Source organism: Manis pentadactyla, chromosome 4 (assembly GCF_030020395.1).
Source record: "Manis pentadactyla isolate mManPen7 chromosome 4, mManPen7.hap1, whole genome shotgun sequence".
Lineage (NCBI taxonomy): Eukaryota > Metazoa > Chordata > Mammalia > Pholidota > Manidae > Manis > Manis pentadactyla.
In genome coordinates, this window is record NC_080022.1 from 15,666,649 (window position 1) to 15,693,516 (window position 26,868).

A 26,868-nucleotide genomic window follows, 5' to 3' on the forward strand; every position below is an offset into this window, starting at 1 on the left:
GTGAAGGTGGACATCTCTGCAGGACGCTTGGGACTGGGTGACAAAGTTCTGAGTTCAGCTACCGGACACATCCTGCGCTTCCTCCCTCCAGGCCTTCTTGAAGGTGGAAGCCTTTCTCCACCTGAATACTCCCCCCCCTTCTCCTAGCTCCTCTGCAGTCTCATAATCACTTTATTTTGAAAGCTTTTCCTGGGTCCCACCTCTACCAAGCCTGAGTGACCCCACAATGCCCTTCACTCCCTGTAAAAATACTAACTCACATTTACTGAGCTCTTGCTGTGTACCAGATACTGTTCTAGTGCTAGAACAGTACTGTTCATTCCCTCATTTACGCTCACCTATGAGGTAAGTGCTGTTATTATTCCCATTTCATGTACGAGGACATTGAGGCTTTCACAACATTGCAGATGCTCGTTATCATGCCCCAACTAGAGCCCACAAGTCAGGGGATGGATCATTTCCATCTCTATATCCCAGGGCCCACTGAACCTGGTGTGGTGGACACTGAATGTTCAGGTAGATGGGGCTATAGGAGGACAGGTGGGAAGCAGGTGGGTGGGTGCCCAGGCTACCTGCTGGGTGTCCCCTTCTGTGTAGGGCAGCTTGGTGGACACGTGAAACATGATCTCCTTGTTGCGGAAGTTGCAGTACACAGACTCGGTCCCCGTCTGCCCGTGGGTCACGTCCAGGCCTCCTCGGAACCTGCCCCAGGCCCCCCAGGCCACGGCTCAGTCTCCAGCCCCAGCCAGGCCTTCATGGGGCCAGGATGGGGGCTCCCTCCCTGCTCACAGGCACACGTCAGACTGTACTCTGCATATCCCATCCTAATGCTCACCCCTTAAAGTCCTGCAGTTTGACCTTCTGGCCCAGAAATTCAAGGAACTCCACGAAGGCAGGGCTTTCCTCATTGGTGCTGAAGAGTTCTTCCTCAGAGGTCTGGGGACACACAGAGAGCAGAGGTCTTGAGCTAGAGCCCCTGAGCAGCCCCAACCCCCACTCACACCCAGAGAAGTCTGGAAAGAGGAACTGGCAGCCCCTGAGCTCCTGGGAAACTGAGTCCCTGGGCAGGTGCTCTTCCTGGCAGAGGTCTGAGGCCCCAGATACACCGCCAGGTGCGGGGTGGGAGGAGCAGGGAGGAGGAGGTGAGCACACCTGCCCAAGCTTCTGATAAATGACTCCAAACTTGAAGTTATTGCTGATAACATGCTCGTCAAAGGTGACAATGAGGCGGGAAGCCTGAGGGGAGAGGACAACGGGTGAAACAGACTGCTTCTCCATGTTCCCGTTTCATGCTCTTACTTTGTGCCAAGCACTATGCCAGGCACTCTACCTGCATCATCTCATTTAGTCCTCAGAGTAAGCCTATGAGAGAGACACTCCTGCTGTCCCCATTTCACAGCTGAAGAAGCCAAGGTTCAGAGAGCTTAAGGAACTTGCCTAAGGTCAACGACTTGCAAGTGGCAGAGTTGGGACTTGAACTCCAATCTTGCAATTCTAAAGCTTAAGCTCACTGCTCTGAGTTTTGCCCATAAGCCCCCACCCATAACACCCAACTTGCTCCTTGGTTCCTCTGTAAAATCCACATCATTCTAGAACAGGGCAAGTCCCACCCACCTGCTATGGAGCCTTGAGCAAGACCCCCTCCTCACCTTGGGCCTCAGTTTCCTCTTCTGTAACTGAGAAGTGGGATCTAGCTTCTGAGGCCCCTTCCTTCAGGGACCTTATCTTGCTCTAGAGTTCAGTCAGAGCCACGAGGGTTTACATATCCTTCAAAGTCTGCCTCTTTCAGGAAGGCCCCCTGGCTCACTGAAGACAGAATCCTCACCCCTTTCTCCCATTGTCACAGTGTCTGGAACCCAGCACCCAGCACCGGAGCTGGAAGCACGGCTGCTGTCTGTGCAGCAACATTGTGGAGGTGCTTGTGTTAGTCCCCCTCCTCAAGCTCCCTCTGGGATCAGAAGGCAAGGCCAGCGCAGTGCCCTGGCTCAGGAGCACAGACTGCCCTTGGGAGAGTCCTCACATGGCTTTGAGTTTCCTGAAGTAACTAAGGCTTGCCTCTAAGGTGGACAAACTAGGTTTAAATGCAGGCCTTCCTTATTTGCTGTGCATCCCTGGATAAGGCACAGAACCTTTCTGGGCCTCTGGTTCCTCCTCTGCAAAGTGCCAACTTTGCAGGGTCATTATGAGGATTAAATGAGAGAATTTAAGGAAAATATCCTACACACAGCAGGTGCCCAATAAATGCTCAGTCCCCCAGTTACCACCCACCGTCAGTGAGCAGGGCCCAGATCCAGCCATACCTTGGGGTAGAGCACAGGATAGAATCGATCCACGTTCACATCTTCACACACCAGCTGCAGGAGGAGAGAGGGAGCACCTGAGGGGGAGCCAGGAGCAGGTGGGGCCTCTGGGCTGCTGGGGCCGAGGGGACCACCAAGGCCGAAGCAGGACCCGGGGCTCACTGTTACCCAGAACGGGCTGCAGAGAACAAGGAGCCCCTGTACCCAAAGGCGCTCTACAGAGCACCAAAAGCACCCAGGCAGGGGATAGGAGCCCAGAACACAGGGTAGCATGCAGACATTGTCGGAATGCTCCAGGCAGGACCTCAGAGCCAGGGCCACTGCACACAGGGCCAGGGCCCGGAGCCAAAGGCGAGGGTGTGCTGAGGCAAAGCCACAGGCCTCGGAGGGCCCACTGGGCTCCCCGTAGGGGCTCAGCATGGAGGATCAGAGGCCTCACCTTTGCCATCTGGACCACATTGGGAAACTCAGTGAGGCAGGAGATGGGGATGACATCATGGTATGTCCTGCCCTTGGTCCTGGGGAGAGAGAGCCCAGAGTGAGGGGCTCAGCGGCAGGAAAGGGGGACGGGAGCTCCTCCATGCCAAGTAAGAACAAAGCAGGCATACCCCAGGGAGGGTGATGGGGGCCAGGCCTGGCTTGGGCACTAACTTGCTGTGCAACATTAGGCAAATCCCTGCCCCTCTCTGGGCCTCAATTAGAAGAACTGATAACATGAGATGGGATCTTAGGCTGTAAGACCTCAACTGTCCATGCTGTTGCAGGATCCCCTCACCTCACCCTCACCTGAGTAGCAGCCGCAGGTGCTCCTGGTCCCCAATGACATCATACTTGAGTGAGAAGACAAGGTGGCCCAGGGCAGTGTCCAGTGAGTAGTAATTGAAATGTTCCTGTGGTAGGAGATAGGGGTCAGGGAGTAGGTGAGGCTGAGCCTGGGGCTCCTAGAAACCAGATCAGAAAGCCAACTCACTCCCAGCTGGGGGGGAGGGGAGTCCTTCACCAAGAGCAGGTGTCACGGCTAATCACAGACTCAGCATCAGACAGACCTGGATTCAAATCCCAGCTCTGCCACTTGCCAGCTAGGTAGCCTGGAAAGGTCACCTAACCTCTCTGTGCCTCAGCTTCCTAGTCTATAAAAATCTATAAAATGGGAGTGAGGCCAGCTACCTTGTGGGATGGTGGCAGGAACTGAGAGATTGAATGTCTGGCGCTGGGTAGGTATTCAGTGAATGAGGACTCTCTCAGTCCTCATCAAAGACAGGACTACATTAGCATCTGCATACCTGTCTCTCAGCCCCTCTCTTATTCAGGGCTGGGCACACAGTAAGTGCTCAAAGTAGGTGCTCAATAAAAATATGCAGACTGGTTGCTCAACCTGTGGCTCTATGGCCTCTGAAGCCAGGGCCTGTGAGAAACAGGAAGTGAAACATCTCATGAATACACTGGGTGGCTGACCAGACAGGTTCCCTCCCGCCCTCCTGCCTCACCAGAGAAGCTGCAGGATTGGGGAGAAATACTGGAGTGCACAAGGGGAAGCTGAGGCAGAGATGGTACCCCCATAGAAAAGCCCAGGGCTGGCACCTCCAAGTGGGGAAGTCCCAAAGTTGAGGCTAGGAGTGCACCCTAGCCTGGCCCTGGGCTCCCCGTGCTGGCCCTGGCAGTGGGGCAGGCTCTCCAGCCACACCTTCCCCAGGAGTCCTCCTAGAAGGAAGTCCTGTTTAAACATGAACACCTGTGCTCAGAGGGCAGGAGGAGAAAGAGCCAGGAGATGTGCCCTACAAACCTGTAGCTCAGGGGCAGTCTGAGCAGAGCTGGGGCAGAGAGGCCCCCTTGGCCCTGCTGGCACACAGAATGGTTGGCACCATCTGCAGAGAGGGAGTGGTAGGCATTCGGCAAGGAGGACTGGACTGGAATCCTGAGGGTGGGGAGTTTCTCTGGATCCCCCAGCCCAGGCCCAGGGGAACCCAAGAAGAGGAGGCACAGGGTCCCAGAGAGTCAATGCCCCAAATCACCCTAACCTCCTCCCTTTGCCTGAACAGGGCCCAGTGCTTCCCCAGTCACCCTGCCTGAAGCCAGGAAATGGCCCTGCCTCTCTGCCAGCCCCTGGGCCTTCTCTTCTCTGTGCTAACTTGACCCTGTTCACTATGCCTCTTCTGACCCCCAACCTGTACCTCTTCAAGTCCCTCTGTGCTCAAGGCACCACTTTCTTCTGTCACTCATCACTTCTTCAGCAAACTCTTCCAAGTGCCCACTGTGTGTTGGGCCCCATTGGCCCCAGATCCCACTGCCTGCCAGACCCAGCTGAGAGCCTCTAGACAGTGGGCGCCTGGGCTGCAGGTCTCTCACCACCCACAGGGCTCAGCTGGCAGGCAGAACCCCGTGCTCTGTCCTGGGCCTGCTGGTTTAGTCCTGTTACAGTGGGCTCCACCCCCATGCCCCCACCTTAGAGCCAGTACCCACGAGTGTCATGTCAATGCCCTGGGCCCAGACTGACATCACACAGCTCCCCTCTCCCGGAACAAGAAGCCACCCCTCCTCCCAACACACACACACACAGAGCATAAGCTCTCCCATAGTGCGTCTTAGCAGAAGTGAGCCAAAGCTAGGTGTGCTAAGTAACTGGTGACCTTGACCTAGTCACTTTACTTCCTTGAGCCTCAGTTTCCTCTTCTGTAAAAAACAGAGCAATCCTGATCCTACAGTAGTTATGAAGATGTAATAGTAACAGTTGACACTGATTGCTTGCTATGCAGGCATGGTTCCCTATGTTTTGCATGTACTTTTATTACTCCACTTTTACAGAGCAGGAAACAGGCTCAGGAAGTTAGTTAAATGACTTGCTCAAGCTCACATCATCAAAACATGGAAGAGCAAAGATGTGCATCCAGGCCATGGGACTCCAGAGCCCATGCTACGCTGCACCACCTCAGCTGTAAGCTGACACAGAGGCAGCATCTGGCATGAACCTGATACACACAAGGCCCCAGCATGTGACCTTCCCTCCAGCAAGCACAGCCTTGGCCAGTAACTCTTGCCTGGAACACTGTTGGGTGACACTCTGACAAGCTGTTGTGGGGCAGGGTCCCTGCTCTGGGGCTGGTGGTGAGACCCAGGTTGCATCAATCCAGGTCAAGCCCTGCATTACTCAGTCCCAGCTGCCTGAGCATGGGGCCTGGGTCTGCTTTGCTTGCTGCTGTACCTGGTGCCTAGAACAAGGCCAGGCACACAGCTAGTGTTCATTACTTGCTAACCCTGCCTGAGAACCTACTTTGTGCTAGTTGCCATTTTGAACACCTTACAAGCATCATCTCTTAAGGGCTTACAGAAACCTCTTGAGGTGGGTTTCATCACCATCTCCATTTCTACAGATGAGGAAACAGAGGCACACAGAGGCTAAGTGACTTGCCCATGTCCCACGTAGTAAGTAGCAGGGCCAGGATTCAAACCCTTGTAGAGTCTCTGCTGTTCACCTTCATGCAAAAACACTGCCTATTGCCATCAATGCTTGTTGATGAGCTAGGGAATCCAGCACCCACACTGGGACTCTGGGCTCTGGGACTGTCACGCAGCCCCAGTCCATGAGTTCCGCTTCCTCCCAGGCCCAGCCCACCCAGGAATGGGCTGTGACCCACACCCTCCCCAGCCCAGCCCCCCAATACCAGCAGGGCCACCCACCTTGCCAAGAAAGTGCTTCCGGTAGGTGCGGGCTGTGGGGTTGCACTCCAGCTTCATCTTGGTCGTGGGTGATGGCAGTGACTCTGTCTCTGGGATGCTGGTGATTTCGTGGTTGGTACCTTCAATCCAGTAGCCCCCAAACTGGGGCAGAAGGATGAGGGGGAAGGGCCCCTCTCGTCCCAGGACCTGAAGGGGGACTTAGCTGAGAGCTGCCCACACTGCACTCCACCAGGGGTCCCAGGACAGAGGCCCTCAACTCAGACCTGGGGCCACTTCTGCCACAGCAGAGGAGCGTGACTAGGGGACGAGCCAAGCGTGCTACGTGAGCCCCAGGGCTTGCATCCACCCCCTTCCAAGGTACTTGCATCAGAAACTTTCCTCCGACTGCAGGCACAGACACAGACCATGGAGCCCCATGACCCAGCCTCAAAGAATGAGGGGTGAGGGCAGGGAGAGCTGGGAGCATGTGGCCAAGAAGCTGAAATGTCTAGATCAGAGGCCTAAGTGTTCAAATAGGCTCTGAAGTCTTGGGTCTGTAAACTGAGTCTCCAGCCCCCACGGCAAGGCCTGTAGTCAGGCTCCTAACAGGGAGGAGAACATGGGTGTCCAGACACCCGGAGTGAGTGCCCTGGGGGGTCAGGATGAGGGTGGCTCCCGGAGGTCCAGCTGGTTACCTCGTGAACGCTCGGGTAGGGAATGTAGTCCTCCTCTGTCTGCAAAACACGAGAGGGTAGAGGCCCAGCTGGGCTTGGGCCCCCACCCTTCACTTTCAGCCGGCCCAGAATGCTGCCCTTCAGCCAGTCAGCCATCTTACCGTCTCTCGGATGGGGCAGGGCTTGCCTGGAGGTGACCCTACAAGGCAGGGGCCATGTCAAGCTTAGCTCACTGAGTCTCCTGGGTCTTTCTCTGCCCGGGGATAAGGACTCTCACAGCCCCCCAGCAGAAGAACTTCTGGACCCATGGTTCTCAGTGCATCAGCATGGCCTGGAAATCTCATTAAATGTGACTGCTGTGGCCCACCCCCAGAGCTTCAAGGCCAGGGGGCTGGTAGGGCCCAAGAATTTACATTCCAACAAGCTCCCAGGTCACACTGATGCTGCAGCTCTAAGCACCACACCTTGAGAACCCCTGCTCTGGACAAAGCATCAGGCTTAAGCCCATGAACCCCCTTTGACTGTCACCCCTGCAGCCCTGGGCCCATTTCCCCAGCCCAGCTGCTGGTCTTCTCGGATTGCTGGGGCATCAGGTCATCACCCATGGAACCATATGCCTATCTGGAAGGGCTAGGCAGCTCCCACCCCAAGAAACTTTTGAGTCTAAAGAAGAGCCTCCTTGCATCTCTCTTGGTCCATGGCCTCCTGTTAGCCTCCTTATGGGAAGTTGGGAGGCAAACAGGCCACCCCTTCTTCCCCTATCTTCCCAGGCAGGAGCTACACGGAGCAGGAGAACATACACCTCCTGGTTCTGGGTGTGAGTCCTCCTGCAACTGCTGATCATGACTGGCTTCAGGGAAAATGTTCTATGACGGCCTACCTTGTAAGGGATGCGGTGGGGACTTGGACTGGGGAAGTCTGGGGAGATAGGGCGAGTTTATTATGAGGGAAATCGGGTGGGGAGGGCTGGAATGAAGACCCTAGGCCCATAGCAAGGGAGGGGGTCTCCACATCTCAGCACTCCCTGTGCACACCTTTGGCTCCTGTACTCGGCCCCAGCAGGACTGCTTCATGAAGGGGTCCTAGAGTCTGCAGCGCTGACTGCTTGGATAGGCAGCCGAGGCAGTGCTCCACGGGCCCCACCCCACCCCGAGGAGGGAGTTGGCCTCCTCTTTCCCACCCCCTCCAGGTCCCGAGCCCTTTGAGAGTGCTCTGCTCAGGAGGCAGACAGCACAGGCAGAGGCCCACAGAAGGAGAGGGCGGCGCCGTGGTTCAGACCTACTTTGAGGGGTGGTGGGAAGGAGCATCGTTGTTCATCCATCCTGCTTCCCTGTGAAGAGAAGGTAACACATCCTGTTAAAGCCCTCCCTTGCCTGCTGCCTGGGTGCCTCCCACTGGAGGCTCGCATCCCTTCCTTAGAGAAGCGGAAAGGCTGGCCATCTGGGGTACCCCCCGGGTGCTGTCTGGCCTGACTACTCAGGCCTCTCTGCAGGGCTGGCGGTCCTGGTGGTGACCTGGCTAGGCCGGCAGCAGCAGGGAGCGGTACTGCGGGAAGGCCTGCTGAGGGGAGGAGGGGCCATGTGCTCCCTCCTGTGAGCCTGGGGAGGGAAGCTACTGCCTCTACACAGATACGTGTTGTTGAGAGAGGGAGAGGGAAAGAGGGGTACGGGGGAGAGAGGGAGAGAGGGAGAGAAAGCAGGGAGGAGAGGTGGAGACAGATTAGGAGAGGCAAAGAAACAGGAAGGGGCAGGAGTGATGAACTGACATCAGGAAAAGTTCCTGAGGTTTGTTCAAGTCATGTCACCCCGTTGCCCACCTCCCAACACATACCCACGCATAAAACAGACCAGACCTGAAGACCAGGGCTGGGGAGGGAGGGTGGACAGGGGGTGCCAGCTCATTAATACCTCCCCCTACCTGCAGCCCAGCCTCGGGCTGCCAAGTGCCTGGCATCTGTCTGTCCTCCCATTCAACAAGGGGGTCCTGCAGAGCCTGCAGTGCCTCTCAGGGGATGGGGGATGGTGTGTAGGGTGGGCGAAGGCATTGACATATGCAGGGATAGAAGCTGGGCGGGGAGACCTAAGTGTGGCCTGGCCCTTGGGACTTAGGCACTACCAGTCCCCATCCTCTAACTCTGACCCCCAGACAGAGGGCTCTGGACAATGCAGTGCCACCATCTCCTCCCGGCACGGTATGCTGAGGGCCCCTGGCCTGTCCTAGGAGAGGTGTAGGGCTGAAGATACAGCGAGGACCCTCCTCCCCCAGCCCAGCCACCTATGTGGCTCCCCAGAATGGGCTACAGAGCCAGCCTCACCTGCATCTTTTCAATCATCTCAAACAGATCTGTGTTCTGCAACAGAGATTGGGGAGAGCAGGTCATTCCTCAGGGTGGCCCAGCTGATCCTGCTAAGCTCCTGAGGAGTCCCCACCCATCCCAGCCCTCCTAGTCCCCCCAGCTCTGACCAATCACTGATGACCTGTCCCAGCAGCAAGAGGAAGTGGAGGGGGTATTGTAGGAGGTGGCTCTGTGCAGCTGATCGGCAGAGTTTGGCTAACTGCTGACTGAAGTCAGCACACAGCCCAGAACCCTCCCCAGGCAGCCCACCCAACTCAGTGCCCTTCCTTAAAGGCAGAAGCTGCTGCCTCTGATATAGAGGGCTGTGACCCTTGGAGAGAGACACATCTTCCCCACGTCACTGCAAAGTTGGCAGTGCCAGTATTGGTCCAGGACCCCTCAGAAGAGCCCCAGGTCTCAGTCCCAGAGACAAGCTGGGATCCTCAGGAGGGTCTGTGGTTCCACCCACCTCTCCTGGAAGAGGGCCTCACAGCCTAGGCTGAGGGGCTGTTAGGGGAGAGAATGCTGGGATATCCCACTGGCCCAACACTGTGTGTGTATCCACACGCACACCCTTACCCCTCCCACTCCAGCCAGCCTTTCCCAAGACTGGCCAGGGCACACACAGGGTTAATCTGGGCATCTGCCAGCTGCACTCGGCAGCCTCAGCCTCTGCAGTGCCAGCTCTCTACAAGCCTTCCTGGAAGGCGGCATCCTTGCCGGCTGGCGGGGCTGGGGGCTGGGCCTGGGAAGCCCCCAGGGTCTCTAGGATGGCGCCCCTCCCCCAGCACCTCCAAACCTCAACTCAGTGGGCTCCCGCTACCCGGAGGGGGACCGCCTGAGCTCACACAGATGTGCTACAGGGTTGTGCACCAGGAAACACATACTCTTTTCTTTCCTGCTTGAACACACACAGGCCTGCACACCGATATTTAAACGCAGTTTCAAGGAACCAGAGAAAGCAAACATACACAACTCCCCTGCTACAAACCCAGGGTGTCTGTGTACACCAATTCTTAGACTCAGAGCTAACACACAGATACACGTGTCAGTGTTCTAAGTTACACAACAGCAAGCCCATTCACACACACAGGTACTCGTACAAGGGCCACACACCCAAATGCATATTCACCCCTGTGCAGATCTGCTCACCAGTAACTGCCCGTGAAATGAGAAGAAAACCATTCTGTCTGTGGACTGAGAGACACAATAATGTGCACTCACAGATACAGGCAGGTATGTTCACAGAACTTAGCCACAGAGCCTCACTTCGATGTACAAGGTCCCCTTGCCCCATCAGAGTCATCAGAGCCACACACTCTGGGTACAGACATGACAGACTTGATCTCATAACAAGGAGTTTTGAGAAAAAGCAGGCGGCAACTGCCGGAGTGGTTAATCACCAAGGACGAGGGGCACAGGTTTGAACCTTGCACATCCCCTTGTACACACACACACGCGCACACACACAGAAGGAGCTCTGTTAAAGATCATGAGACACAGACATCCTAAGTGCACACTCTGAGATCTGCTCACAGAAAACCCACCCTATAAAATGTACCACAGGAGTCCACAAGAGACGTGGACCCACGGCCACACCCAACAATTCCGAGCTTGGAAGAGACAATCCCACAGGAGGTTGTAACAGAAACCACAGATGTACACCTGCAGTCCAGGTAGACAAACATGCCTGTCCACCAACACTCTATACAGACAGCAACACAGGCATCTATGCCTGGGATTGCCACACAAGCTCAGCTTGGCAGCCACAGCGTTAACAGTGATGTGGGTATATTAATGTCCCCTAGAGACCCCCACTCAGGGAGATATACCATGGCCAGGAACAATGCACAGGAGTCACAGCCACATAAACACTGACACATGGTACTGTACCCAGTGCACACACACAGCAACAAGTGACACCCACAGTTACAGCCTTACCGGTAGAAGAGCTGCCCTGACACATGGAAAGCGGTGAGAGAAGCAGCCCAGAGCACCACTGCAAAGTTACACTGCGACATTTAAACCCTTTCTAAAGTGAACAGGGAACGGGTGAAGTGGTCCAGAGGCTGGCGCGCGTACACACACACACACTCACTCACTCACACACACTGCCACTATAGCCGAGCCATCACGGGCACTCCGTTCCATGAACAGCTGCAGATAGAGCCCAAGGCCTGCGACCCCAGGGCAAGGGTGCGCCCTGCGGCCGTGTGTCAGCCCAGAAGCAAACACACCCTCCATGACGGAGCCTCGCCCGCCCGCCCAGGTGGGGCAGAGTCTGCCGGGCTCCGAGGAAGTCGGGCTGACCCGGCTCCCGCGGACCCCCTCGGCCAGGCCGCTCTCGCCCCAGTCCTCACCTGCCAACCAGCCCCAGCAGGCAGCGAGCCCCGCCGCGGACGGCCAGGGGGCGCCGGGGGCCGCGGCTGCGCCATCCCGCGCCCGGCCCCCGCCCCGACGGCGCTTCAGTTGGCCCGGCAGGCTCCGGCACGCGCGCGTCCCGGCCCGGGCTCCGCAGCGCCGAGCTCCGCGATCCCGGCTCAGAGCTCCCAGCCGCGCGCTGCCTGCGCTGGGCTGGGCTCGCCGGGCGGCCCGGGCCGGGGGAGGGGCGGGGCGCCAGGTACTGGCAGCGGGGGGCTGGGGCGGGGCTTCGATATCTGGGGCGGAGACACAGGAGGCCCCGCCCCGGCGCGTCCCGGCCCAAAGTTCCCGGACACTGCGCCTGCGCGTTCTTGCTGGCACGCTGGAAGCTTTCTGCGCGTGGGGTCCCTTGGAGCTCCCAGGCTCTCCCCGGCGTGCCCCTGCCCCGCCTTCTCTATCTTCCCAGATTCTGGGTACCCCGCTTCAGGGCCTCAAGGACGGGATTCTTGGGCTATGAAGACGGGCTGCAAGAGCAGGAGGTTACCTTGGAGATCAAGAGCTCTTGAGTACCTACTTGATGTTTGGACCCTTGTCAAGTCCCATCCGCTTCCCACACCGCAGGGGATACAAGTGCCATCCCCATTTTAGTGAAGAGAAAACCGATTCCAAGCGGTGAAATATAATGCTCAAGATCACACAGCTAGGAAGAGGCAGAGCTAGGAATCCAAGGGAAGGCCTGGAGCTGCCTTCCTGTCCCTCCTCACCTCTACCTGCCCCCTAGTGCCTGACTGGCTGGCCTGTTCCCTCCCTTCCCTAGATCCCAAACCCGTCCTGGACTCCAGCTGCCCCTGTCTCTGGGGCTGCCACGGTCCCATGGCATGGAGTGGCCCTCAGGACATGGGGATTCTAGCTCTGTCCTTGAGACATCTTGCTGAGTGGACTTGAATGAGCCTTGTCACTTCTGCGGCCTCAGTTTTCCCATCTGTAAAATGTAAGGTCTCTGCAGGCCCTTCCAGTTGACCCTGCATTGTGTCTGCCACTGTACAGTGGGGACAGGGACAGGTTCTCAACATCTCTTCCCCAGACAGATGCTGGGAAAGCAGCAATTGCTTCCTGAGCTGTGGCCAAATTAATACCAGCTGTTTTGGACCCTGCAGGGGTAGGGCTGCCCACCAACTCAGGGCCCAACCTATCTTTAGCTTGCTGAAGGAGCTGCAAGCAGCTGCCCAGCATCCTCCGTCTCCAGGGCCAATGGCTCCTAGAAGGAGGCACTGCAACTTCCTTTCCCCCAGACCTAGCCCTGGGTCAGGTTGGAGCCCTGGGAGCCAGTGGGAACTCCAGAGATGTGTGTTCCAGACATGGTGTAGCTGTTTTTAATAATTAACAGCAGCAAATATTGATTTACACAGGCACTTCCAGGCCTGACCGCTTCCGGGCACCCATTGAAGTATAGCCAGAGAAACATCCATTCCCACAGTGGGAGGAGGTAAGACCTGCTCACATCACCAGAGATGTCTGTGTACCAGGTGACATGGAGGGTATGCACATGGATGCATGCAGCTGTGCGTGTGTGTGTGTGTGTGTGTGTGACTCTGAAACCAGATGTGTCTGTGTGCATGGCCAGTGGACATCCTGGGTATGTGTATTTGTTTGTACATGTGTATATGTATGAGTCTCTGAATACATTTGCAGACATGTAACTGTGTCCATGTACATAGGTGTGAGCAGGCTGTATATATACACATGTGCAGATTTCTGAATCCCCACGTGGAGAAACTCTAATGGGTAGGAGGGTCCTGGATAGTTCAGTGTCTGTATAAATGTGGCTTCCCAATGAGAGGAGGGGGATGTCCCTTCTGGGTGTTATGTGTTGCCCTGGGAATGTAATCATGCTGATAATAGTTCAACTTCTTAATTTCTACTTTCTAAAGTTACTTCATAGTCATCACCTAACTGCAAGCTGGCAAGATGGGAAGAGAAGGAACTGTCACCTCTATTTTACAGATGAGGAACCTGGGGCCCAAAGAGGGGCAGGGATCTGCTCATTGGCACAAGGAGCTCACTTGCCCCTCAGAGTGGCCCCATCAATATTATAAATGGGGGGCAGGGGATAGAGAATGTGTCACTAACCTGGTTCCCTCCACCCCACCACCGGTTTGCTGGGGATCCAGACAGATCACTCAATCTCTCTGTGCCCTGGTTTTCTCCCCTGTCAGACCCACAGACTGTATCTCGTTTCTGGGGTGGGGACCAGCTGTCAGGATGGGGCAGTTTGGAGCCTGCTGTCTGCCTGTATTGGCACAGATGGAGGCTTCTAGCCAACTAGGTGGAGGCCAGGAAGCCTAAGAGGAGGCCAGCCTCAGGCTGTCTGAGCAGGCAGGACTCAGGGCGATGGGCTGTTCCAATCCTCGCTTTCCTGATGGGAAGACTGAGGGCCAGGAAGCTCTGGTCTTAGGGCACACAGCCCTTGGTGGGAAGCCAGGCCTCCTCCCAGATGCTTAGGAAAAGAGGAACTGGGACCCTCACTCATGAACCCAGCTGCTGTTCAGTAGCCCCCTTCCTGCCAAGCCCCAGGATCAATATGGCCGGTCCATTGCTGCTGCCCAGGCACTCCTGTCCTTAGCAGGAGAGGATCTCAGGAACCCCCTGATGCTCTCCCTAGGACTCCCTACTTTGGATCCCCTTGGAGGTGGTGGGCCCCCAGAAGGACACCATTCCTTGGCCATCTGCCCTCTGGGCCTAGGAGAGGTACCTGGTCCTTGTTCTAGGCCAGAGCTCTCAGAAAGCTTGGCAGATCCTGCCTCTGCTATTTCCTGGCTGTGTGACCTTGAGAAAAAACACTTCACCTCTCTGAGCATCTGGATCCTCATCTGGAGAATGCCTACCACCCAAGGTTTGATGAAAGGACAAGAGGCATGATGTCTATGGACATGCTTTAGAAACTGTAAAGTGTATAGCAAAAGTGGGGGCTCATTACCCTCTGCATTAGAGAGGCCCCAATACCAGATACTTGATTTCCAGTCCTGGCTCCATTGCATTCTATCTGTGTGTCTTTGAGCAAGTAACTTGACCTCTCTGAGCCTCAACTTTCTCATCTACAAAATGGGAGTAATAATTGTAGCTATCACGTGGTACTTATAGTTTGAGAATGAAATTGAGATGTTAATGAAATGCATGTGAAGCAGTAAGTACTCACCTGGTACATAGTGAATCACAATATATGCTAGTGGTTATCACTGCTATTTGACACTCGGCATAAACTGTTCAGTTATTTATCTCTTAACCTGGATTATGGCTCCATGAAGGCAGGGTCTGTGTCAGGTTGATTTTTGGCCCCTAGGCACCCAGCACTGGGCAGACATTTGAGTTTGATGTTGACAATAACAGCCTCATTTATAGGGCTCTTAACTCTGTGCCAGATACCCTGGTTCTGAGCTGTACTGGCCCACCCAGGAGTGAGGAGTGGCACCCTTTTAGGGGGCTAAGCTGGTGCCTGAACATTTTAACACTGCCCAGCAGTCATTCTCAGCCCTGGGGGTGGGGGGTCTCTGGACCAAGGGCAGGTGGGAGGGGTTCACGTACCTTAGGGTAGAGTGAATCAGTGTGGGAGGGAACTAAGTCCACTCGTGGCAGGTCTAGTGCCTGAGGGAACCGCTGGTTCGGCCCATCACTTCTCCTGGAAGAGAAAGAGCCTGAGGTCAGGGGGAGCCCCAAGTTGGGAAATTTATGAACTCTGGGAGGAAGAGTCACTCAGAGTTGGGGGTATGTGAGGGGGGACAGATTTCATGGAGGAAGGGTCCTGGGATCCCCAGGAGGAAGGCAAGGAGGGGCTTCTTGAGCAGGGCTGCAAAACAGTGTCTCCTTCCCCAGAAGTCAGAGATGTGGACAAGATCTCTCTCCAAGCTCTCCATCAGGCCTCCCAATGCATACTCCAGCCGAGAGGATGTCTGCAGCCCATTCTGAAGATGGGTAGACTGAGTCAGGGGGCTGCTATAAAGAGCTGAGCCCTGACCTCTGAACTAAGTAGAGTACCCCAGCCTCTATGGACCACTCTCTGAACCTGCAGGGGGAGAGCAGTCTTAGGGCTGAGAGGCCACTTGGGCTACTGCTATTATTAATGACAATAAAAAACACTCACACTCATTGGTCCTACTATGTGCCAGGCCCTGTGCTAAGACCCTCTTTCCAGGCCTGAGGGCACAGACTCCTCGCCACACTGGCATTCCCACTTAACAGATGAGGACCCAGAGGCACAGAGAGGTCACACAGCTGGTTGGTGGCAAGAGCCAACACCTGAGCAAGGCCTGACTGACTCCAAGCACAGACTCTTTGCCCATATCCACGCCCTTCCCTGAGGAAAAGAAGCAGGTCTGGTGAGGATGAAGTCAGCTCCTGTCACTCTAGAAAGCCTGCTGAGGAGGCCACCTTGGGTCAGGGACAGGAAGTGCCCAGTGGTTCCTGGGACTCAGGGAGCCCAGGGCTGGGCAAGCAGGCCTGGTTTCCGCCCACTGCTTAGGGTCACCCTGACGTGGCTGCACCCCCACCTCGGTCCCATCAACTGAGGCTGGTCCCAAGAGGGTGAGTCATTCAGGCTGCCAGATGATCCTCCGTGGCCCGTGGCAGACTTGAGTCAGGCGGAGCTGGGACTGCCACACCCCAAAAGGGGAAGGGCCTGGGGGAACCTGGTCCAGGAAGGAGACCCTGAGGAAGCTCTGAGCCTACTGCTGATGCCCCTTAGCCCAGCTACTCCAGGAGAAACCGCCCAGGGGATTGGTGCACAGCCCTGAGGCAAGCACTGGATGCCTCTCCACCTCCTGAGGGTGCTAACATCTTAGGCGGGTGGCCCATATGGGGCAGGGCTTGACCTAGAAGGATAGTGGTAGTGGCATTTCAAGCCCATGGCATCAGTGTGGCAGGCTATTCCCAGGCGCTTACCTGCCCTATGACCTCGGTCAGCAACACACCCCTCTCATCCTCTTTTTCCAAAAAAATTCACCATAGAGCAGCTAATTCTCCTTCAGAGAATTATCTGACATTCATTCATGGTCACCTCTAGCTCCATAAGTTAGGTCTCATAAAGTATTTGTTGAATGAATAAATGATTGAATGAATGAATGAAGGTTAGCAGCAGGGGCGCACTGAAGTTGTGTGAGCAAGGGAATGGCCTAAACACAGGTTTCTGCAGATTCACGGTGTGCTGACACAGGGAGAGGCCCATAGAAATTGCATGGAGGCTGCCATGAGGATTCTTTGTTGAGACCTACGATGTGCCTGGAACTGTGTTGAGCATGTTACACCCTCACTGCAGTGCTGGGAGGCTTGTCTTATTTCTCTCCATTTTTATAGATGGAGAAACTGAAGCTCAGAGAGGAGAAGCCACTTCCCCTAGCAAGTGGGTGACACAGTCAGAATTTAAAGCCATACCCTTGACTGTGCAGGGTTGGCACCAGTAGGATGAGAGCAGAGCCTGCCCAGGGGCCAGGAAGTCCTGGGGTTGAAGCCCAGGCGAAGCGGGGTCCCCTTAATGGTGAGGACAGTCTTGGTGTGGCCCTGGCTGCCGAGTGGAGGTCACTGCCCACAATTGCGCTATTTGGGTGGTGTCCTCCTGTCTGCCTCCTCTCACACCCTCAGGCTCAGGCAGTGGCCACTGCAGGTCAGCCTGGCAGCAGCTCCCTAACATGCTCCCCTCCCAGAACCCTCTAGGCCTCAGTTTCCCCATGTCCCGGTGCCCATCTCACACAGGACTGAGGATGTCTCAAGACAAGGGAGCTCTGACTTCCATCTGGGACCCTACCCCAAGGCCTTCAGCTCCCCAGTTCTTGGCTGGCTGGCACCCCACCCCCCACTCCCTGAGGCAACTCCTCCACCCAAAGGTCACTGCAGAGGGGCCCTAATGAGCAGGGAAAGGAGGGACTCCAGGAGGAAGACAGAGCAGGAAATCGAGGCTCTGGGCCGTTCCTGCCCCCATCCATCCCAGCCCTGAAGGGACAGAAGAACAGTAATAACAAAAACCACAGCCTGCCTGTGCCTTGCATAATTTCACTTAATCCTCACAGCTCCCCAGTGAGGCAGGTGCTCACAAACTGCCTGCTTTATGCATGAGGAAGCAGAGGCTCCGATAGGTATGTTAACTTGCCTAACGTCGCACAGTTAATGAGGCAGAGCAGGCTTTTGAACCCAGGCCAGTCACTTCAGAGCCCAAGAGAAGTTCACAGCGTGGCGGCAGCCCTGCGGACCCAGCACGTCCAGGGAAGAGGTGATATTAGTAGTAACAACAATCAGCAGCCAGTGCTGATGTGCCGTGCAGGCTCTGCTGAAACTGCCTCCCTTGTATTAACTCATTCAATCCTCATCTCTCAGGAGGGAACTAAGACATGCAGAGGTTAAGTGACTTGTCCAGAGTCACACTGACAGTGAAATACGGAGGACCTGACCCCTGCCCATGAGGGTCTAGATGCTGTCCCTAATGCTACACTATACTGCCTCTTAGTAGGTAGTAGTTGCTCAATAAGTACTTTTGAAGGAATGAATAAACTCAGCCTCTCACCTCCCTCCCCAACCCTCTATCCTCCTCTGATGCTTTTTCCTCCTCCTTTTAGGCTCCCCCACCTCTTCCCCCATTCTAGCCTTCCTTCATTGCCTTTCTGCCTCTGGTCTCTGCAGACCTCCTCCAACTTGGTCATTTTCCTCCGTCTCATGAACTTGAACCTCTCTGTGCCTCCTCCCTGTGTCTCTTCCTGGTCTCCAGCGTTCCACTCACATGGGGTTCCCCAAGTCTCTACCTCCTCCCCACCTCTCTGCAAACCCTCCTGATGCCTTGGCCTGGCTCAGCTTAAAATGCTTTGCACTCTCCTTGCACGCGCAGCAACTGGGAGGTATACAGAGCAGGCTGGGGCGAGGGACACTCCCCCTTTCCTTTCCTCCTGCCATGACTGCAGTCAGATCTGCATAGCACTCTACAGTTTACACAGGCATTGTCTCATTTGATCACCACAGCTTTATGAGGTTGGACTATTGGCAACCTTTTTTCCAGGTAAGAAAACTGAGGCTTAGACAGGTTAAATGACAATCCCAAGGCCACACCTGGGAAAGGGCAAACGATGGTTTAAGTCCAGCCCAGGTTCTACTACACACATCACAGCTGCTCCCAGCCCAAGCCCCCAGTCCTGCACCCAGCCTTGGCCCCCAGCGGCACCCTCATCCCAGCCTCTGGCTCCTGTAGCCATCGCCAGGCATCTTTCCTAGGTCCAGCACCAATCCTGCCCTGTCTGGCCTGGACATCTGCCTACAGGTACAGGCCATTTGGACACAGGAAAAGGCAGCAGCCAGAGAGGAGGTGACTCGTTCAAGGTCACACGGAAAGCTAGAGCCAACCTGGAGTCTAGTCCAGGCACATTCCAAGGTCACCTTCAGGCCCTGCAGATGCGTGGCTGCCAGCCAGCTGGCCCCAGCTCCCTTCTCTCTCGGGGCACCCATTTCTCCCAGGGAAAGGGAGCAGCAGGAGTGGGGAAGGGGGCCCAGTGGCCCAGCTCCTGAGTGAGATGAGCCAGGCCGGAAGCGCTGCTGACAGCTCCCAGGTTTCTTGGCAACTGTCACTGCACCTCCTCCCCCTTATCTCTGCATCGAGGTAATAATGATAATCACACTGTCGTGAGTGCAGTTCTTTGTACTTTTCAAAAGCCCTCTTTATCTGCTCACTCCTGGGAGTTTCACAGGAACAGGAACAGGAGATAAGGCAGTCACTAGGATCCCCGATTCCCAGAGGGGTAAACTGAGGCTCAGAAAGGTTAAACTACCACCTCAAAGTCATCTAGCAAGGGGGGAGCAGACTAGGGACTAGAACCCAAGCGTCACACCAGTCCAGGGATCCAGATGTTTCACTGGCACGGGGGTTGGGGGGCAGGCTGGGGAGTGCATCTCAAGGTGGTTCTATGCTCCTCAAAACTGCAGGTCAGACCCAGGCATGGTGGGGGAGATTGGGAAGACTGAGGACAGGTGACCAGATGCCTCCCTAGGGTGCTTCCCACCTGTTAACCAGCTGGAGGTTTGGGAGGATGCTGTCTTTTTCTCTCTCTGCAAAATAAGAGAGAAGGTACCCACCTCATATGGTTGCTGTGAGCCATCAGGTACCATAGAAGTGGTGTTGTTTTTGTATTGTTATTATTATTGTTATTAGCCGCTGTCCTGAAGATCCCCACCCTTTCAGAGAAAGCCACCCTTCTGGTGCCGGGGCCGTCCTGCGGGTAAGACTGGGCCCTTGGGCGTCCACAGACAGCCGCTCTGGATGGGGGTCCCCAGGTGGGTCTGGCTCCAGCTGGCTCTCCCCACCTAATCACCACACAAATCCCTTCCTGTCCTGCCCCATTCACCTTGTTCCTCCTGGCGGGGTTGTGGGCAGTTTTCAAATACGCCACGCTGTGTCACACTGCCCACAGGACGTTCCCTCTGCCGCAGGCTCCCTTTCCCTGCTTTTCTGCCTGAGCTATTCCTGCTTTAAAATTCAACAGGTGAAGCTCTGGTGGCTAGAGCAAGTGACCAGGTCAGGAAGCCTGTGGTGGGGAGCAGAGGGGCTGGACAGGTGCTGGGCAGTACAGACACAGATTGGGAAAGTAGACTTGGGTGGTCAGGAGGGCAGAGGCGGTGGCCCAGCCAGCCGGTGAACACAGGGGCCAAGAAGGGTTTGTGGAGGGCTAGCCTAAGATAGGTGTCCAAGAGGGCCTGGCCAGCCCAGCGCTGGGCACCAGAGGCCAGGGTCCCTTGAGTGTCCCTGGTCTTGAGACCAACTGGTCCTACCAACCTAGTGATTCATGCAGGGGAAGGGGCACGGACCTCAGAGTGAGAAGGGGTGCAGAGGGCTACGCCTGTGAACCCTCATCGCCCTGAGAGCGGCCCATCTGCATGGGGCTTGGGGGCTGCTTGGTCTCTCGGCCATGGTTTCACGTCTAATGGGACTCTCGTCTCCTGAAACCAGAGCTAGACGCTGCCCAGGAACCACCTCCTCCCCCCGGGGCCACAGAGGCCCATTGTCTCCAGAGCGCAGCCATCCGGCACTGCCCCCCACCCCGCCCCGCTTGCCCCTGGCCCTGCCAGGGTGCCAGGGAAGGTGGCCAGGGCGGCCCAGTGAGCGAGTTTCTGAAGCTGGGCCCGGGGAACCTGGCCCCCTCCTCTGAAGACCCACAGGCAGGGGCGGGAGCGGGGAGGAGGCGAGGACCCAGGCACGCTGCTCCTGGCTCTCCTTTCCCCAGGCACCTTTGACCTCCACCAGGATTCAGAAGGAAATGTGGAGGGGGGCGGGGGCGGGGGGCGGGAGCCAGGAGCCAGGAGCCAAGCACTGTGCTGTCATGTGATCCTTACAACAACACCCTGATTAAGAGCTGCTGTTACCTTTACCCCATTTCAGAAATCAGGAATTTGAGGATCAGCATGGTTGCAAGATAGACCAGGGGTCCCACGGCCACCAAGTGACCAAGTGGTAGAGCTGGTAGGGTCCCCCGGGGGGTCGGGGGAGAGGGCCTCAGGCTCCAGGCTGGGTAGAGAGGGCGCGCAGGAAGGTGGCCCCCACTCTCACCCCTCACTGGCTCATCGCCCAGACACCCGGATCCCGGAGCCAGGCCAGGCAGTGGCCTCCTGAGCAAACAGCAGGTTGGCAGCCTAAAAAGAAGGTCATGGGACCAGCCCCCACCCAGGGGCGCGGCACCTGGGGACCGCACCTCCCATCCACTGCCTGCCAGCACCTCCCCTGCTGGGGTGGCCCGGGTCCTGCTGTCGCCTGCGTCTCACCCTCCAGCCTTCCTGGGGACTGGCTTCTCCTGCACCTGGGGTAGGGGGAGGAGTGACACCAAGGTGACCTAGCCACAGGGCCTCTCCTGCTCCCGTAATAATAATGTCTACTGACCCAGGTGGCACTTACAGTTTACAAACTGCCTTTGCTCTAGACCCTCTCAACAGCCTCATGAGGAACCTGAGGTGGGCAACGCTGTCTACTGTCTCCATTCCACACGGAAAACACTGAGGTGGGACAGAGGCGGTGACTTGCTGGAGGTACCACACCTGGAGCTGGACACCCCCCCAACCACCTCTACTCCTTTTCCCATCTGTGTGGATGAGGCCCGCTGGCAGGCCTGGCCTGTGCCATCCACCCACAGTGCCCAGGGAGAGGGCAGGCCAGAGCCCAGGGGCAGGGCCTTCCCAGCACCCCTTGGTGGTACCCCACACGGCATTACAGCCCCTGCATCCCACCCCTTCACTCCCCCCACCGCCCTCCCTGCCTCAGCAGCCCAGAGGGCTCCTTCTCTGAACTCTCAGCATTCCTCCCGCATCTGCCCTCCATTCCTGTGCTCAGTCACTCATTCAGGACACACTCCTGGTGCCGGCTCTGGCCCACAGTGGTGCTGGGCGTTGGCATCAGAGCGGGACAATGCCTCCCCCTCCCCAAAGCAAAGCCCCAGTGACACCCACCCTGACCAATGGTGCTGAGGGCCTGTCCCTCCCTCGCCAGTGGGTTTGCCACCTCATGGGTCCCCAGCCAGGCTGGTGAGCAGAAGTCCCTGCCAGACCAAGGTAAAGCCCCTTCAGAGAGGGACAAGGTCACCATCTCCTAACTAAAGGCAATGAAGAGAAGCCCTGGGTCTGCCTTTAAATTGCCTTGTGTACAGGATAAAGTCACCATAACCCCTCCAAAGTGATCCCATTGGAAACTGGGACTCAGACTAGATGACACTGAGGTCTGGCTCTGAAATTCTGCAGGAAGGTGAATGGGAGGATGAGAAACTGGGAGCTGAGTCCACTGAGGACTGGTTGACCCCTGGAGGGCTTCCTCTGCCCCTCAGGGGCTGCGGAGGGGGCCAAGGTGCTTCTCTTCTCTGAGCCTCAGTTTCGTCATCTGCAAAGTGGGATAGAGATACCTAATTTACAGGACTGTTGTTTAGAATAAATTAGATATTGTATGTACAGTCTGACTAACCTAGAGCTGGGTATACAGTACATGTTCAATAAATTACAGGTTCTGCCTTGAGAGAGAGTATAACATCAGAGGCGTGGGCTCTGGGGTCAGACTGCCTGAGTTTGTATCCTAGCACTGCCACTTACCACATTTAACAGTGTGATCTTGGACAAATTACTTAGCCTCTCTGAGCCTCCGTTTCTTCATCTATAAAATGGGGATAATAACAGTGCCTGCCTGTAGGGGTTGTCATGAGGATTGAATGAGTTCATGCATGTAAAGCATGTAAACATTAACTGTGAGCATTTCCCGGCTTTCGCTTCTTTCTTCCTTCTTTCCTCACTCTGTAGGCTGGTGGGGACGGAGGCTGGTAGACTAGAGGACAATACAGTGACAGAAGGACAAAACAGTGTGATAAAGGAGCTGCCCGGGAGTAAAACAACCAGCCACGTACAGTACTAAGCGACCCGTCAAGCAAAGGCAGGCAGCGCCTCTCGGGGACAGTATGGGAGATCCCAAGGTGTGGGGACAGGAGGAGTAAGGGGAGTGTGGGCCTTGATGAGGCAGCCTCCCAGGCTCCTCCACATTTGGCATCTATGTCTCTTGATGACTCTAGGGTCTCTGAGGTTGAGGCAGAGGCAATGCTTAAATTCCCACATTTTGGGGAATTGGATTTTCCTGAGTCTGCTGGGGCCACCTAGATGGCTTCTACTTCTCTGCAGGGTGGTTTGGTTATTCCTATTAAAGATGAAAGTGTGCGTGCTCTTTGGCCCAGCAACTCCACTTGTAGGCATTTATCCTCCAGAAATACCTACACAAATGCACAAAAATAAATGAACAAAGGACATTTATTGCAGCAGGATTTGCAACCGCTAAAAGCTGGACGCCACCCCAACACTCATTAAAAGGAGGCTGGTTAAATATATCCAGGCACATGCGAACCATGCTGTGATGATGACAGAGGACGTCTCCAGTCCCGGCAGCAAAAGGGGTTTGGGGCATATCAGTGAGAGAAAAAAGCAAGTTGCACAACAAAAATCTCACTTGTAAAATTTAACAATTACATGTGAAAGTTGACACGGATCATCTCTAGGAAGCAGGACCACTAGGAACTTCTGCCTCCTACAGGATATTTTTCTGCATTGTTTGTATTTTTACGATGTGCACTTGTTTTTTTGTCATCGGGGAGAAAAAAATGCAAGATTTTGAAAAACTGAGCACTTACTGAGTCAGCTAGCTAGCTGAGTACCTGATTCCTTTACCTTCCTCAATCACCTGGAGAAGGAGATGTTCTTCACTTCTTATTCCAAGGGGAGAAGCTGACACTGAGGCAAGTCAAACAACATGGCCAAAGACCCCTGCCAAGAGTGACAGAGCTGGGCTGTAACGGCAGTTCTGGCTAACTCTGAAGCCCATCCTCTTTCCCCTATATTAGGCATTAGGCAACCTGCTCAGGAGAGAGAGAAGACATTTATGCCAGGCAACTGGGCACAGGGCTATTTTCTGGGACCTCAGCTGTCACATCCTGGGAGCCAGGCCAGCCAGGGTCAGCCTGTGTGGGGACAGGGCTGTCGCCTCATTTGCAAATGCAAACCCAGGCTGTGCTCTGGGCTTCTGCTCCATGCCCTGAGCTGCCCCCAGGCTGGCACGCTGGCAGATGCTCAGCTCCACCACTGACACTACCACCCTAGGGGGCCACAGGGTCACCAGGCCGCTCAGCATACCACACACCAGGGCGCTAAACAACTCTCCATGTGGATCAACCTGACTCTTGGAGATTTGAGCATTGAAGGCTGCTTGTCATCTCCTCAGTGAGAGCCTGGGAAGGTGACAAGCTTATCTGCGTGTGCCTGAGTCTGGGTAGGTCAGTGAAGCTGTCATCTTATTCCAGAAGTCAGATGGCCCTGGATTCAGATCCCAGCTGTGTCAAGCTGTAGCTGTGTGGTCTGGGGCAAGTCACGTCACCTCTCTGAGCTGCTGCTTCCTCAGCTAAAATGGCATTGATAATTCTTCCCTGCAGGGTTGCTAGGAGAATTCAGCAAGATGGATGTGAAAGTACTCTCTAAGCTAGAAGCCACCGCCCACGTGCTAGGGAGGTTTATGATCCTGCACATGTGTGCATGGGGCATGTGCACACCTGAGCAAATGCAGACCAAACAAAGGTAGATCCTGGCTGGATGGCCCCACAAATCACCAAGCAAATGTCTGACATGTGTGCTGGTAGCCAGCACAGGGTTTTCTGCAGCTCTGCCTGGGGGTGCGAGAGTTTGGGTGACTCTGTGGGTGAGGATGCAGATAGGAGGCCTGGCAGGAACGTGAAATGTGGGTGGGAGAAAAAGCATTTGTGTCTGGGGCATGTGTGCGTGGGTTTGAATGAGAGGATGTTTGTACCTATCACATCATCCACCTGCCTGAAAGCCCCCAGTGGCTTCCCACTGCTCACAGAATCAAGATACAACCACCTGCTGCAGCCCGTGCAGCCCTGCGTGTGTGTCCCACCTTTGCACACACTGTACCCTCCACCTGTCCTCCCCCATCACACCTAACCTCCCCCACACACTCTTATCCAGTTTTTCTGGAGTGCCCCCCCCCCCCACTACTTCAGGCTGCTCCCACCCTAACCAGCTTTCCCAGAAGCCTTTCCTGGGCCATCACAGATTTATCCATTTGGTTGCACTATTAGATCACTATCAGTCTTTCCCACTAGAAACGGAATTTCCTTAGGTGGGGACCATCTTTTAAGGCCTGGCACATAGTCGGTGCCCAGTTATGATCTGCTGCCTGAGTGTGAATGTGTGCGTATATAACCCTATGTTCATGATGAGGCTGGATGGACAAGAGTCAAGTCTAAGAGTGTGAGTAGGAACATTTCTGTGTGTGTGTGTGTGTGTGTGTGTGTGTGTGTGTGTGTGTGTAGGGTCATCTCAAAGAACCTCTGGCGCCATGGGCGGGCCTGATCTGGAAAAGGCTGAGGCATTCTGGCATGTGCCCAGGCTCAGGCTGGCTGGAGTAAGAGAGGAACCAGGCATAAGTTCCCTTCCCCACCCCCCAAAACCCCTCCTAAAATGGTCAGGCCCACGGTCTGTGTGCCAGGCTCCAGAACACTTCTGGGCTGTCGTGCAGTGGGCTTCCCGCCTGCATGCCCTGCCTCACTGAGGCCCACCACCAGCCTTGTCTTGCACACCTGCCCTCCAGTGCCCACCCCCTCCCCCAGGCCTGCCTAATGAGCAGCAGTTCTTGATCAGAGAGAAGGTGGGCCTGCATCCCCCGCCCCTGCCTTCTCAGACACCTTCCACCTGCTGCCAGGAGATGATCTGGAATGTTCCAGACTTGGGCTGGGGAAAGGAACCTTGTTCCTGCCTCAGGGCCTGCACACTTACTCTGCCCTCTGCCTGGACCACTCTTCCCATGGCCAGCTCCTTCCCACTCAGGCCTCAAGAGGCCCTCCCTGAGACCCTCAGCAGAGGCGAGCCCTTCCCACCTACCCTGTCGTTCACTACCCATTACCCACCTGACACTACGTTATTCATCTGTTAGCTCATTTTGCATCTCTCCCACACACTGGAAGACAAACTCCATGAGGCCAGGCACCACGTCTGTCAGATTCGCTGCTGTATCCTCAATTCTTAGACACTACCTGGCACATGGTAGGGACTCAGTAAGTATTTTAATAAAGAACAATTTGCTAATGGAAGCCTTGAAACAGTCCTGGGAGGTGAATATTGTCCTGTTTACAGGTGAACACTGAGGTTCAGAGAGTTTAAGTCTCTAGCCTAAAGTCACACAGCACTTAGACCAGGTTAAGATTAGGGACTATCTGATGCTGCTAGAACCCCAGTGTGTAAGACTGTTTCTCACTGATCTTCCCGTTTTCTGAGTAGAAAAATGAGCTTCAGAGGGGGAGAGGGAGGTTTCTCTAGGTCACCTGGGCCCACAGTGTTTCTTGCCTCCTGCAGCACATGGCCTGAAAGAGCTGCACTGTTAGGCTGGGCCAGCCCTGAGCACCTCCTCACTCCTCTCATTCATCCAGAGGGAGGGACTGCTAATACCCCAGTACACAACAGACCGGCGAGCGGAGGCACTGCCCACGGGCACGCAGCCAGGACCCAGTGCAGACATCTGGCTGCAAAGCCAGCATTCTCAGGACCAAAGTCAAAGTCAGCAGTGCCCATGGCCAGGGAGCCTGCTCCCCTGTAGGTCTCACCTCCCAGCAGGTAGTGAGCTTCCAGAGGGCAGAGTCCACAAACTGAGCACTTCTGCCCCTTCTGCAGGGCTGGGCACAGAAGGACAACGTGGCAATAACCGTGATTGTGGGCATTGCTCTGTGCCAGGCCCTGCTTTTATCATTTAATCCTCACAACAATCTTTGAGGCAGGTGCTCTTATTTTCTTCATTTTACAGGAGAGGACACTGAGACCCAGAGGAGTTAACCTCCACAGTACACAGCTCTGCCTGCCAGCACAGTGCAGAGCAGTTCCAGAAACGGGAAGCGGGGCGGGTGATGGGGGCCCTGGTGGGCCTCCAGCCCATGGTGGCTTGAGAGTCCAGACCTTCTGGGGAACCACAGGAAGTCCCAGTGGGACTTGCAGGCACATGACCTGG

General features: G+C 55.6%; 1 protein-coding gene across 24 annotated transcripts in view; it reads right to left on the reverse strand.

Moving 5' to 3' along the window:
• Positions 1-26,868, reverse strand: part of RAP1GAP (RAP1 GTPase activating protein) — a 62,682-nt gene that overhangs the window by 13,031 nt on the left and 22,783 nt on the right. For 17 of the 24 annotated variants that reach the window (XR_008996914.1, XM_057499822.1, XM_057499821.1 and 14 more), the window contains 11 exons: positions 14,907-15,000; positions 8,943-8,978; positions 7,911-7,958; positions 6,650-6,688; positions 5,976-6,161; positions 3,087-3,190; positions 2,740-2,818; positions 2,301-2,354; positions 1,153-1,236; positions 836-936; positions 573-702 (listed from right to left, as the gene is read on the reverse strand). Coding sequence is in view for 23 of the 24 variants with exons in the window: in XM_057499815.1 (XP_057355798.1) it covers positions 573-702; positions 836-936; positions 1,153-1,236; positions 2,301-2,354; positions 2,740-2,818; positions 3,087-3,190; positions 5,976-6,161; positions 6,650-6,688; positions 7,911-7,958; positions 8,943-8,978; positions 14,907-15,000 (955 nt within the window). In the remaining variant the exon portion in view is untranslated. Of the gene's footprint in view, positions 1-572; positions 703-835; positions 937-1,152; positions 1,237-2,300; positions 2,355-2,739; positions 2,819-3,086; positions 3,191-5,975; positions 6,162-6,649; positions 6,689-6,789; positions 6,828-7,910; positions 7,959-8,942; positions 8,979-11,323; positions 11,565-14,906; positions 15,001-26,868 lie in introns of those variants that run through there. The other 7 variants (XM_036914594.2, XM_036914593.2, XM_057499824.1 and 4 more) reach the window with 6 other exon arrangements.